This window comes from Scylla paramamosain, chromosome 42, assembly GCF_035594125.1.
Source record: "Scylla paramamosain isolate STU-SP2022 chromosome 42, ASM3559412v1, whole genome shotgun sequence".
Lineage (NCBI taxonomy): Eukaryota > Metazoa > Arthropoda > Malacostraca > Decapoda > Portunidae > Scylla > Scylla paramamosain.
The window spans coordinates 3,025,001-3,037,500 of record NC_087192.1 but is presented as its reverse complement, the minus strand read 5'-3'; the positions used below and the strand labels follow the sequence as shown (position 1 = coordinate 3,037,500).

General features: G+C 42.1%; 1 protein-coding gene across 1 annotated transcript in view; it reads left to right on the top strand.

Annotated features, from left to right (window-relative positions):
* The window catches only part of LOC135093163 (insulin gene enhancer protein ISL-1-like), a 200,981-nt gene that overhangs the window by 147,336 nt on the left and 41,145 nt on the right, over positions 1–12,500 (top strand). Inside the window, 2 exon segments of the mRNA XM_063992089.1 lie at positions 8,363–8,414; positions 8,417–8,562. Coding sequence (XP_063848159.1) covers positions 8,363–8,414; positions 8,417–8,562 — 198 coding nt within the window.

Genomic DNA, 12,500 nt, shown 5'->3' with positions numbered 1-12,500 from the left:
AATTAAGAAGGGCGGAGGTGAAGAAGCGAAGGAAGGAAAGAAAAGAAGAGAATTACGAAAACGGGAGAAGGTTAAGTGAGTGTAAGAGGAATGGAAGGAAGAGGAAGGGATTTAAAGGGGAATAGGAAGGAACTGTGAAAATGAAGAAAGAAAGGAAGGAAGGAAAAGAAAGAAGCTTACGTATGTGTGAAGGAAAGAAGAAAAAGAATGTAATAAGGAACGAGGAATGAAAGAAGGAAGGGTTACCATAAGGGGAAGAAATGGAGGAAGAGAGAGAGAAGGGAAAAGGAGAAATTAAGTGAATGAGTAAAGAAGGGAGGGAAGGAAAGAAGATTACGTACTCGGGTGTGAAAGGAAGAAGGGAAAGAGGAGAATTAAAGGAGAGAAAGAAGAAAGGGTTAATGTGAGTGGAAGGAAATGAAGGAAGGAATGAACGAAGGCAAGGATAGATAGGAAATAAAGAAAAGCAAAGAAGAAGGGGTTAATATAAAAAGAAATTAAAGAAGGAAGGAAAGGGCAGAGAGAAGAGGAGAGAAGAGAGACAAAGTGAGGGAATTAAGAAGAGAGGGAAGGAAAAATGTACAGGAAAGAAGAGGAGAATGAAATGGGAAAAAAAAAATTAATATAAGAAAGAAAGGAAAGAAGGAGAGAGAGTAAAATTGTACGAAGGAATAAGAAGAGAGAAAAAGAAGAGCCGTGCAGGAAATAAATGAAGAAGGGAAAGACATTCAAAGGGACAAAAAATGAAGGGTTAAGAGATAAGGAAGAAAGGAAGGAAGAAAAGCAAGGAATGATCAAAGAAACGAGAAAATATATGAGGAAATGAAAGAGAAGATGGCACAAGGGTGAGAGAGAAGAAGAGAATGAGAAGGAAGTGGAAATGGGAGAAGGACAAGATGAAGAGAAGGAAAACGAGGAAAGAAACGAAGGAAAATCAGATTAAAGTTACGAAAGATATTACAAAGGAGGGAGCAAGGGAGAGAGAGAAAAATAAGACTTGAATGTAACTGGAGAGAGAGAGAGAGAGAGAGAGAGAGAGAGAGAGAGAGAGAGAGAGAGAGAGAGAGCAAGAATATCCCTCCTTTGTTAAATTAGTTTAGTTCCTGTGTGTGTGTGTGTGTGTGTGTGTGTGTGTGTGTGTGTGTGTGTGTGTGTGTGTGTGTGTGTGTGTGTGAGGGGAAGTACCGTGACATTCCAACCTCAGTCTACATATTTTCTTTTGTTTTTTTGTCAGACACGCGTAGGAAGGGAGCAGAGAGAGAGAGAGAGAGAGAGAGAGAGAGAGAGAGAGAGAGAGAGAGAGAGAGAGAGAGAGAGAGAGAGAAAGTACATTTGATTTTCAGTTGACCTCTTTCATCAAGCTTGCATGTAGTAGTAGTAGTAGTAGTAGTAGTAGTAGTAGTAGTACCACCACCACCACCACCACCACCACCACTAGTACCATACCCTCCCTTAACCCATCACTCCTCACACACACACACACACAAATGGTGTTGCGTTAATATTGCAACAACACCATCGCGCGTCTGCCGTGAGTGGTGTGTAGTATATGTATGTATGTATGTATGTGTGTATGTCTGTTCGTGCGTGTGTGTGTGTGTGTGTGTGTGTGTGTGTGTGTGTGTGTGTGTGTGTGTGTGTGACTTGTCAATACACATCCCGTTTGATCCGTGAGTTTAAGTTGAGTTGTAGGTAATGCATGAAGAGCACTCAACCTCTCTCTCTCTCTCTCTCTCTCTCTCTCTCTCTCTCTCTCTCTCTCCCTCTCTCCCGGAACAGTAATGGACGGTACGCCGGGATGGATCCATTAGTTGCAAATAATAATGCTTTCGCCTCTTCCAATATATACATGGAAGGCTTTTACAGGGGCGCACTATGTCACAGAGAGAGAGAGAGAGAGAGAGAGAGAGAGAGAGAGAGAGAGGGAGAGGGAGGGAGAGGGAGAAGGGGAATAGAGGTGAGGGTGAAAGATGGAGGGATGTGTCATAAAGTTGGGTGAGAGAGAGAGAGAGAGAGAGAGAGAGAGAGAGAGAGAGAGAGAGAGAGAGAGAGAGAGAGAGAGACGAAAAAGTAAAGAATTTGGGGAATTTAACCAGAGAGAGAGAGAGAGAGAGAGAGAGAGAGAGAGAGAGAGAGAGAGAGAGAGAGAGAGAGAGAGAACTAACAAAAAGACAATTAGAGGATAAAAACAAAAGAAAAAAAAATAGCAAGATAAAAATAGAGAGAGAGAGAGAGAGAGAGAGAGAGAGAGAGAGAGAGAGAGAGAGAGAGAGAGAGAGAGAGAGAAAGGAACAGGTGAAAGTGCTCGAATACTCACTTCTACTCACGGTGCTCTCTGATTGGCTGACACGAGACCACGCCCACCTTTATTCTTTAGAAGCCACGCCCACTCTGCATGACCTGGCACGCCCCCCCCCTTCCCCTTCCTCTAACTTCCCCTACCCCCTTCCTCACCTGTCTCGCTTCCACCAATCACTCTGCACCACACCTGTCGCTCACACTACACACCTGAGAGTAAATATTGCATACTTGTGCCTTGTGTGGGTGAGAGAGAGAGAGAGAGAGAGAGAGAGAGAGAGAGAGAGAGAGAGAGAGAGAGAGAGAGAGAGAGAGAGAGAGAGTGTGTGTGTTTCTTATTGAAGTTGTATTTTAAGGGAGTGATTTTTCTTTTCTTTTATTCTCTCTCTCTCTCTCTCTCTCTCTCTCTCTCTCTCTCTCTCTCTCTCTCTCTCTCTCTCTCTCTCTCTCTCTCTCTCTCTCTCTCTCTCTCAGCTATCTTCTTGCTTGCTTACTCGTTTGCTTTGCTTGTCCCACCTTCAGTCCCCCTTCCTTTCCCTCTCCCTCCCTCCCTCCCCCTCTCCTTCCCTCTCCCTCTCTCCTGTTTGCTAACTCAAGAGATCCCACTCTAATAACGCTGTTGTTTGCCACTCACTTTGCTTGGTGATCGTCATTTGTTTGTACCTGCATTCCCCCCCACCTCTCCCTCTCCCTCTCTCTACTTCGCTCCTCTGCCGCCACCGCCACCACCACCACCACCACCACCACTCGTCATGTCTGCTCTGAATAATTACCTCGTTTTTATCTTTCATTATACGAGTAATTTTCTTTATTTGTATGCCTGTGTGTGTGTGTGTATGTGTGTGTGTGTGTGTGTGTGTGTGTGTGTGTGTGTGTGTGTGTGTGTGTGTGTGTGTGTGTGTGTGAAATACCATATTTTATACTGAAGAACACAAAGGAAGAACGAATTGCACACACCTGTTGGCCCTTACGAGGTTCATACTGATAAAAAATGCTATCTTAATTTCCTTCTTTCCGCGGCTTCACTGCACAATACTCACTGCTGACTCACTCATACATATTCACTCCACGTAGTAAATTACTCAACTGTATCTTTTTGCTACCAATCTTAGCTTTTCATTTATTTACTTGTTTACTTATTTATTTATTCATTTTCCTATTTTATCATCTTATCCTATACTCAGCGTATTTCACACACACCTCAAGCAACAGCGGCAGTAGTGCAACAGTTGGCGGAGGTTCCAGTGTCTTTCCTTCATTTCACTCGCACAATGGAAAACCAACAGAGATGCAAAAGAGAGAACAAGGGTGCACATATGAAAGTAACTGCCCACCAGAACCACGCCTCACTCAGATAGAAGTATAGCAGAGGACTGTGTTACCGCCATTCTGTCAGACAACGACTTGGACTAACACTGATGAGGGGGAGTAAACAATCTTAACACTTTAACACTCTAATAGTTTATTGGGAAAGGTTTTTTTTAAGGTTGTATAGAGAGAGAGAGAGAGAGAAAGAGGGATAAAACAGTAATCGAGTAATCAGGTTGTTAGTGGTGAGTCGTTAGGGAACTTTAAAAGGAGATTAGACAAATTTATGGATGTGAATAAAAGGTGGAAATAGGCATGGTTCATCCAGGGACTGACACGTGTAGGCCTAATGGCTTCTTGCAGCTTCCCGTATTTTTTTTTTCTTTTATTATTTTGAGAGAATTAAACAGTGGATGACAAAGTTCCCGGCCAGGTCCCCTTCTTTATATATAGTATTTATTTATTTATTTTATTTATTTATTTGTTTTTTTCTGGTTGATGTGTCTGAAATCTCTCTCTCTCTCTCTCTCTCTCTCTCTCTCTCTCTCTCTCTCTCTCTCTCTCTCTCTCTCTCTCTCTCTCTCTCTCTCTCTCTCTCTCTCTCTCTCTCTCTCTACCCCCGCGTCTGTTTATCCATCTCTTTATGTATCTCCTCCTCCTCCTCCTCCTCCTCCTCCTCCTCCTCCTCCTCCTCCTCCTCCTCAAAGCGGCGGGAGGGAGTGGAAGCCTTTATCAGCGTGTTGGTATTAAAAAAATGTTCTTTTGTTTGTCTTGTGCACGGGACGAGTTTGTCTCCCTTGTGTGTGTGTGTGTGTGTGTGTGTGTGTGTGTGTGTGTGTGTGTGTGTGTGTGTGTGTGTGTGTGTGTGTGTGTGTGTGTGTGTGTGTGTGTGTGTGTGTGTGTGTGTGTACGCCTAAAAAGGAGCGTTCGGCAGGCTGGCTGGCTAACTGACTCGGGTGTGTGTGTGTGTGTGTGTGTGTGTGTGTGTGTGTGTGTGTGTGTGTTTAAGATGAGGGTGAGGGCAAGCTGTACACGAGACACTGATAAATAAGGAGGAAGGGAAGGGAGTGTAGGAGAGCAGCTATGGAGTGTAGATAGCGGTGTAGATGGGGCGTGTGGGACAGGTAGCGGTGTAGATGAGGTGTAGATGGGGTAGATAGGGAGGGAAGAAAGAAAATAGCGGACAAGAAATAGAGAAAAAACTGGGGATAAAATAAGAGGGTGAGAGAGGAGAGAAAAAAGATGATGAGGAGGAAGAGAAAGAAGAGCGGAATGCCATAGGAAGGAAGAAATAAAAGATAAAAGAATGGAGTAAAAAAAGGGAAAAAGGAGTAAGAGAGGAGAGAAAGAGGTCAGACGGATAAGGAAGAGCAGACTAATGAGAAAGGTAGAAAGAAATAAAAATGAATAAGAAGATACAGAGAGAAAGGGGGAAAAAAAGGAAGGAGAAAGAGAGGAGGAAGAAGAAATGATTAGTAAGATGGATACGAGAGAGAGAGAGAGAGAGAGAGAGAGAGAGAGAGAGAGAGAGAGAGAGAGAGAGAGAGAGAACAGGTGTTAAAGAGGGCACAAAAACAGAGACAGGTGTTTTGAGGTCAGGCAAAAAAAGGCGCAGGTGTGTGTGCCCCTCGCGGCATATCGACAGGTGTGTTAAAAGGTGATAAGCTGTCAGGTGTGTTCCCCAAGCCCTCCCTGGCGCTGGCTTGGGCTTAACACACCTGAGTCTGGCCACATTTACTCTTAACACACTTTTTTTTTTTTTTTTTTTCATTTTAAAAGATGTGGAAATATATATATACATACATAAAAAAAGTCATGAATGAGAAGAATATTGTATAATTGTAAGTGTGTCTTTTGTAATATGTTGGAGAGGAAATGAGAAAAAATAAAAATGTGAAAAAAGGGGAAAAATTACGAATCTTGTAAATGTATAGCTGATTGTGATGCGACAGTCAAGAGCGAGCGACCTCGACTGAAACGCGAGCGAAAAATGAAATGAAATGAGAAAAAAATATATATGAAGGTAGGAAAAATGTAAAATAAAGAGATAAATAAATAAAAGTAAATGAAATCACAAGTATATGCAATTTACAGATTAACTGATTTATTTATTGCAACAAAAAGAGGAAAAAAAAAAGTCGAAAAAAATGAAAAGAGAAAAAACAAAAGAATGAATGCAGAAAAGATCAAGTCTGTCCCTCAACTCTGGAAAATACACTGGAGCGAAAAATTAAAAAAATAACCTTCTTTTTCTAAGTTCAGAGAAAAGATAAATAAACAACGTGAGCTTGAAAAATGAGAAACAAAAAGGGAAGAAAACTTGAAAATGAGTGAGAAAAAATAAAAGAAGAACAGAAATAAATTATTAGATTTTAATATATTCTCCTACTTTTTCTCCTCCTCCTCCTCCTCCTCCTCCTCCTCCTCCTCCTCCTCCTCCTCCTCCTCCTCCTCCTCCTCCTCTCTTTGTCCTTACGATCAGAGAGAGAGAGAGAGAGAGAGATTGATCCGTTTTTGTACATTGCGTATCTGTGTGTGTGTGTGTGTGTGTGTGTGTGTGTGTGTGTGTGTGTGTGTGTGTGTGTGTGTGTGTGTGTGTGCCGAAGTCGAAGTCAAGCGGAGGGATACGAACGATATTTTAATTGCAACAAACCATTACAGCGGCTTCCCTTCCATTAGACCACGGCCCTCTCTCTCTCTCTCTCTCTCTCTCTCTCTCTCTCTCTCTCTCTCTCTCTCTCTCTCTCTCTCTCTCTCTCTCTCTCTCTCTCTCTCTCGTACCTTTATTCAGGTATATATCCTTTTCTATGTATCATTCATCTCTCTCTCTCTCTCTCTCTCTCTCTCTCTCTCTCTCTCTCTCTCTCTCTCTCTCTCTCTCTCTCTCTCTCTCTCTCTCTCTCTCTCTCTCTCTCTCACCCTTTCAAGTCTTTCCCACACCCTCACACCCACCCATTAACTCCCTCTCTCTCTTCCTTGTGAGGGAGAGGGAGGGAGTGATGGATGAGGGAGGGAGAGTGGGAGGGGAGAGGGAGGGAGAGGGAGAGGGAGGGAGTGTCCTATCTCCTAACACTCTCCGTAAAGCTACTGCTGCATTAGTCCTGATAAGAGTAGGACACTCTCCCTCCCTCCCTCCCTCTCTCCCTCTCTCCCTCTCTCCCTCTCCTTCTTCTTCTCTTCTTCCACTCTTAGTTCCAGCCATGGCTTATCTTCCTTCTTGTTCTTCTTTTTTTCTTCTTCTTCTTCTTCTTCTTCTTCTTCTTCTTCTTCTTCTTCTTCTTCTTCTTCTTCTTCTTCTTCTTCTTCTTCTTCTTCTTCTTCTTCTTCTTCTTCTTCTTCTTCTTCTTCTTCTTCTTCTTCTTCTTCTTCTTCTTCTTCTTCTTCTTCTTCTTCTTCTTCTTCTTCTTCTTCTTCTTCTTCTTCTTCTTCTTCTTCTTCTTCTCCTCCTCCTGTCTGGTTTATATTTGTTTTGTTTACTTGTTTGTTTTTCTCTCGTTTTATTTTAATTAATTTTCTAGGTTACAGTTTAGTCTCTCTCTCTCTCTCTCTCTCTCTCTCTCTCTCTCTCTCTCTCTCTCTCTCTCTCTCTCTCTCTCTCTCTCTCTCTCTCTCTCTCTCTCTCTCTCTCTCTCTCTCTCTCTCTCTCTCTCTCTCTCTCTCTCTCTCTCTCTCTCTGTGTGTGTGTGTGTGTGTGTGTGTGTGTGTGTGTGTGTGTGTGTGTATTCGTAAGATTACTCCAAGATTTGCTTTGGTTATTGTTTTATCTTATATTACTCTTTGTCTGTCTGTTTGTATGTACGTCTGTTTGTTTGCCTGTCCTGCTGTCTGTCTGTCTGTCTGCCTACCTTTCCTTAACTCTCTCTCTGCAAGAATACCTGCGCCTTTGAGGAATACTAAGACCAGTCGAAATTAAATAGCCAAGAGACTATTCATGAAAAAAAAAATAATAATAATAGCAATAAAATAAAAGAAGATAAGCTGGTAGTAAAATAATTAATGAAAGGTTACCAAATTCTCTGGACGCCTTCAAAATGTTATCACCAAAAAAATGTCGACTGCTTCTGGTGGTGATTCACGCGCAGGATAACGAGGTGAGGCGCAGTGCTCAGGTGTGTGTGTGTGTGTGTGTGTGTGTGTGTGTGTGTGTGTGTGTGTGTGTGTGTCACTCTTATTCTTTACAAAGTTTTTATTTTAATCGTTGCTGTTTATAAGGGTTTATTATTTATTGTTTTTGTTGCTGTTGTTGTTGTTGTTGTTATTATTTTTGCTAAGTACATAAGAACATAAGAAATAAGGGAACCTGCAAGAACCCATCAGGCTTACACGTGGCAGTGCCTGTTAAAGTGATGCTAATACTTTTCTATCTTAGGTGTCATATGTACATTATTACTACTACTACTACTACACACACACACACACACACACACACACACACACACACACACACACACACACACACACACACACACACACACACACACACACACACACACACACACACACACACACACACACACACACACACAGTCTCCTTCACTCCACACCACACCAAACACACTCTCCTCCTTTCTTTTCCTCACCACTACTGTCTCACCACACCACACCACACCACACCTCACCATTTTCACCATACTTTACCTTAATTTCTTATAAATTCTTATGTTCTTATCCTCACTATACCCTCCCCACTCGTACCGCATCACTCCTTCACCACACCTCACCACTCTCACCACCCTCACCACTCGTGCCTTCACAGAGCGGACGGTTCGGGACGTACAGCGTAATGCAAGGGATCCCTCTGGTGGCCTCCCCCCAGTGCAGACCGACCCACCCTCCGCGCCCCTGGACGTCACCGCCTACCAACCACCCTGGAAGTCCCTCACTGAGTTTGCCCTCACCCACGACTTGGACCGCCTGGACCCCACCACGCCCCAGTACCAGCACATGATCCAGCAGGTGAGTGTGGGAGGAGGGGCGCGTCTTTATGGGTGAAAATGGTTTTAAAGATCATATTCTGAAACTTTTCTGCTTTCAAAAGGCCCTAGTTGAAGTGACACGAGTTTTTTTAAGGGTGTTTTTACGGTTCTAGCGACAGATTAACAAGACCTCTACATTACTAACAGGAGAAACACTCTTGAGAATCCGGGTACTCTTCCATGTATCCTTCGAAAAATAATCGTTGTGAGAGAAACCATTTCAGAATACGGATCTTAGTGTCATGAGGTGTGTTTAGTGGGTCTTGGGGACTGAAGTATGTGTTTCAGGGATCAAGAAGTGTGTTTAGGGATCATGGAATGTCTCTGGGGTAGCAAGAGTTACGGGTATTGGCGAGTATAGGAAAGGGTTTATTGGGAGAATCGGGAAATGGGGACAGGTTAGCGGTACCAGAATGGGGTTAAAGTACTGTGTTTATGGGGCAGCAGGATGGGCAGGGCGGTGTGGGCAATGGTTATGAGTACTGGAATGGTGTTAAGAGGATGGGTAAGGGGCAGTAAAGACACTAGAAGGAGGTAGGAGGGTATGACTTCCTAAAATCAGGGGTACTTCAAGGGGTTTCCAAGGGCATGTGACACGGAGAGGGGGATGTAATGCTGAGTACTGAAGCGATGGTAAGGTCAGTGTTCTTTCTTCTTCTTCTTCTTCTTCTTCTTCTTCTTCTTCTTCTTCTTCTTCTTCTTCTTCTTCTGCGTGGGTGTGCTGGGCGTCACGAGACCTCTCCACGCACAACCTGAAGAATGGAAAGAATAAGAGGGAAGAGAAAAATAAGATGTAACAGGATGAAGGAAGGAGGGAGGAACGCAAGGTGAGGAGGAATGTTAGAAAACGGGGAGAGAGAAGGGGAGGGGAAGAGGAGAGGTAGGAAGATGGAAGGAGATTGGGTAAACAGAGGGAAGAGGAAAGGAATAGAAAGTTTCCTTCGTGTTTTATATTTTTTTGTAATTAATTGATGTTTTAGTGGTGGTGGTGGTGGTGGTGGTAGCGGTGATGGTGGTGGTAAGGAAAGAAATAACAAGATCCCTTTTTTTTATTTATCTTTTATTGTATTTTCTTTCTTTTTTTTTTGTCTTTTCTTTAATTATTCTAATGTTTATTTACTTGTTTATTTATACTCGTTCATTATTATTTTATTTTACCGAGGAGGACGAGAAAATAGTCACTGCTCTCTTTTTCTTCTTTTTTTTCCTTTTTCTTTTTTTAATTTCACGTTAGTCATTTACCTCGAGAGTAAATTCTAGAAAATGGCAACGAGCCACAACATTTTGACATTTATAATTTCAATTTGTGTGGATTGCGGGAGCTTTATCATTTTTTCTTCCTCCCTCTCTCTCTCTCTCTCTCTCTCTGTCGCTTTATTATGTTTTGATTTATTGTACTTTTACCCCTCCTGTACATTTTTATGAAGCATTCTTGTCGAACTAATATTATTTCAAACTAAACACAACATTGTGACGCGCAGTTTTCTCTCGCCTTTTATTTTATCACAATTTTTTTTTTTTTTTTTTCGAAGCTTCTTTCGTTCTGTATTTTTCCGTTATATATTCGTTAAGTACTTCACCAAGAAGAACAAAAGTAAATTTAAATACGGTGACATTTTACGTTATGTGTGTGTGTGTGTGTGTGTGTGTGTGTGTGTGTGGAGTGATGGGTTGTTAGTGGTGGTGATTGTTGTGGTGGTTATTTTGATATGAGAGAGAGAGAGAGAGAGAGAGAGAGAGAGAGAGAGAGAGAGAGAGAGAGAGAGAGATTTTCCATATTTCGGCTCATTTTGCCTGGCTGAATGATTGACTGACTGACCGACCGACCGACTGACTGACTGACCGACCGACTGACTGACTGACTGACTGACTGACTGACTGACTGAATTATAGACAACCTTACTGACTGATTTACTAACAAATCAATTAATTAACTGACTGACTGACTGACTGACTGACTGACTGACTGACTGACTAACTGACTGCCGGACTAGCAAAGAAATTAACTGATTTACTGACTGACCCCTTTATTGACTAACTTTCTTAAATAAATTTGTCTTCCTTAACAGAAAACGATATATTGAAACCACTGAGGTGGGTGGGGAGGACCCTTCTATTTTACTACCCCATCATCCTTGCTTGAAATCAGACAGTGTATTATAAATGTATCTTAATCACGAACACCCGCTTCAGTTTCAAACATGTCTATTCTTATTGTTTGTTCTTCCTTTGTGTTCCCTTTGTCTCCCATGGCGCAAATCACAGTCATATAACAATAATTTGCCGTGTACTTTGCTGTGCTCGCTGTTCATTAAGTAATATACCTTGCACCTGGTAATTATGTTGCAATGTGAGACTCGTTACCTCAGGGCCCAATGACTCGTCCTGCGTCATTAGTGTTTAGTAAGAAATCATTATTGCTGCCTCGCCTCTTAATTAATACACGCACACACACACACACACACACACACAGACACACAACGCAAACACACAGACACATACACACTCACCTTATTGTTCCATGTTCATTTATTGCTTCCTCTCTCTCTCTCTCTCTCTCTCTCTCTCTCTCTCTCTCTCTCTCTCTCTCTCTCTCTCTCTCTCTCTCTCTCTCTCTCTCTCTCTCTCTCTCTCTCTCTCTCTCTCTCTCTCTCTCTCTCTTTATGTGTGTGTGCCAGTGTGTGTGTGTGTGTGTGTGTGTGTGTGTGTGTGTGTGTGTGTAGATGGAAGTGTGGAATAGAAAAAAATGTATATATGATATTACAAAGTGCACAAAACTGTATTACATTTTTTTTTTTTTTTTTTTTTGCATGAAAGTTGTGTTTTGTCAATAGGAAGTTTGCTATTTTGATTTTTTTTTTCTTTTTAGATGTACAATATGTGCTATTTATTATTTTTTTTCTTTTTTTTTTCCTGGCGTTCTGGAATAAGCCGAGTCAGGTGCAGCAGATTTATTTGTTTATTGTTTCTTTCATTCATTTATTCACTTATTTTTTGTGCCGTGAAGCGAGGCGAGTATTTATATTTGTATTTGAGATCAGAACCCCCTTTTTTTTTTCTTTTTTTTTTCACGAGCGACAGAGGCGACATCGATGTGTTGGGGGGGGCGAGGTGGGGAGGGTAACGAGGAGCATGCCGCCCCGCAACACACACACACACACACAGGTCACCGGAACGAGGGAAATGAACAAACAGGTCATAACGGAACAAGGAAACGTTTGTCATTTTTTTCCCCTTCTGCTGATTGAATCCTTGATTGACTGACTAATGACTGACTGGCTGGCTGACTGGCTGATCACCTACATTGCCTTTATTTATTCCTTTCCGGTGCTTTAGGTTGTACAGTCTCGGTGCAAAGTTAATTATCGTGTCATAATAATTTGCTGTATAATTTTTAGCTTCTCAGTTCTTCATCTGATCCATAAATTCGTTTGATCTCTTAAAACTTCTGTAAAGACGCGGCATTAACAACCTGATTACTGCGTGTATGCCATTCATTCATCCACAATTCCACTTGACAACCAGTTTTATTATTATCTCTTTCCTAAACCTCACTTTTATCAAGCTTGGACCAGTTATTTCTTGTATCCCTGCTTTCTTCGTCTTATCTCCTAAAGCCACCATTGACTCGCCACCTGATTACTAAGTGCACTCCATTCATCTGCCACTCTATTCGACAACCAGTTTCCTCTTATCTCTTAATGTAAATCTAACTTTATCAAGCTTTAACCCGTAATTTCTCGTCGTATCCTGATTACTGTATGCCTGTTTCCCTCGTAAGACCTGCTGACTCATAGATGCGCAACAGTTTGTCTGTACTCTTGCTTTCCTTCCTTCCTCGTGCGCACGTCTCGCCGCGTCAGGTGTTCGTGTTTTTAAGGAATATCACCGTCATTTTTTTATCTATTTATTTATTTA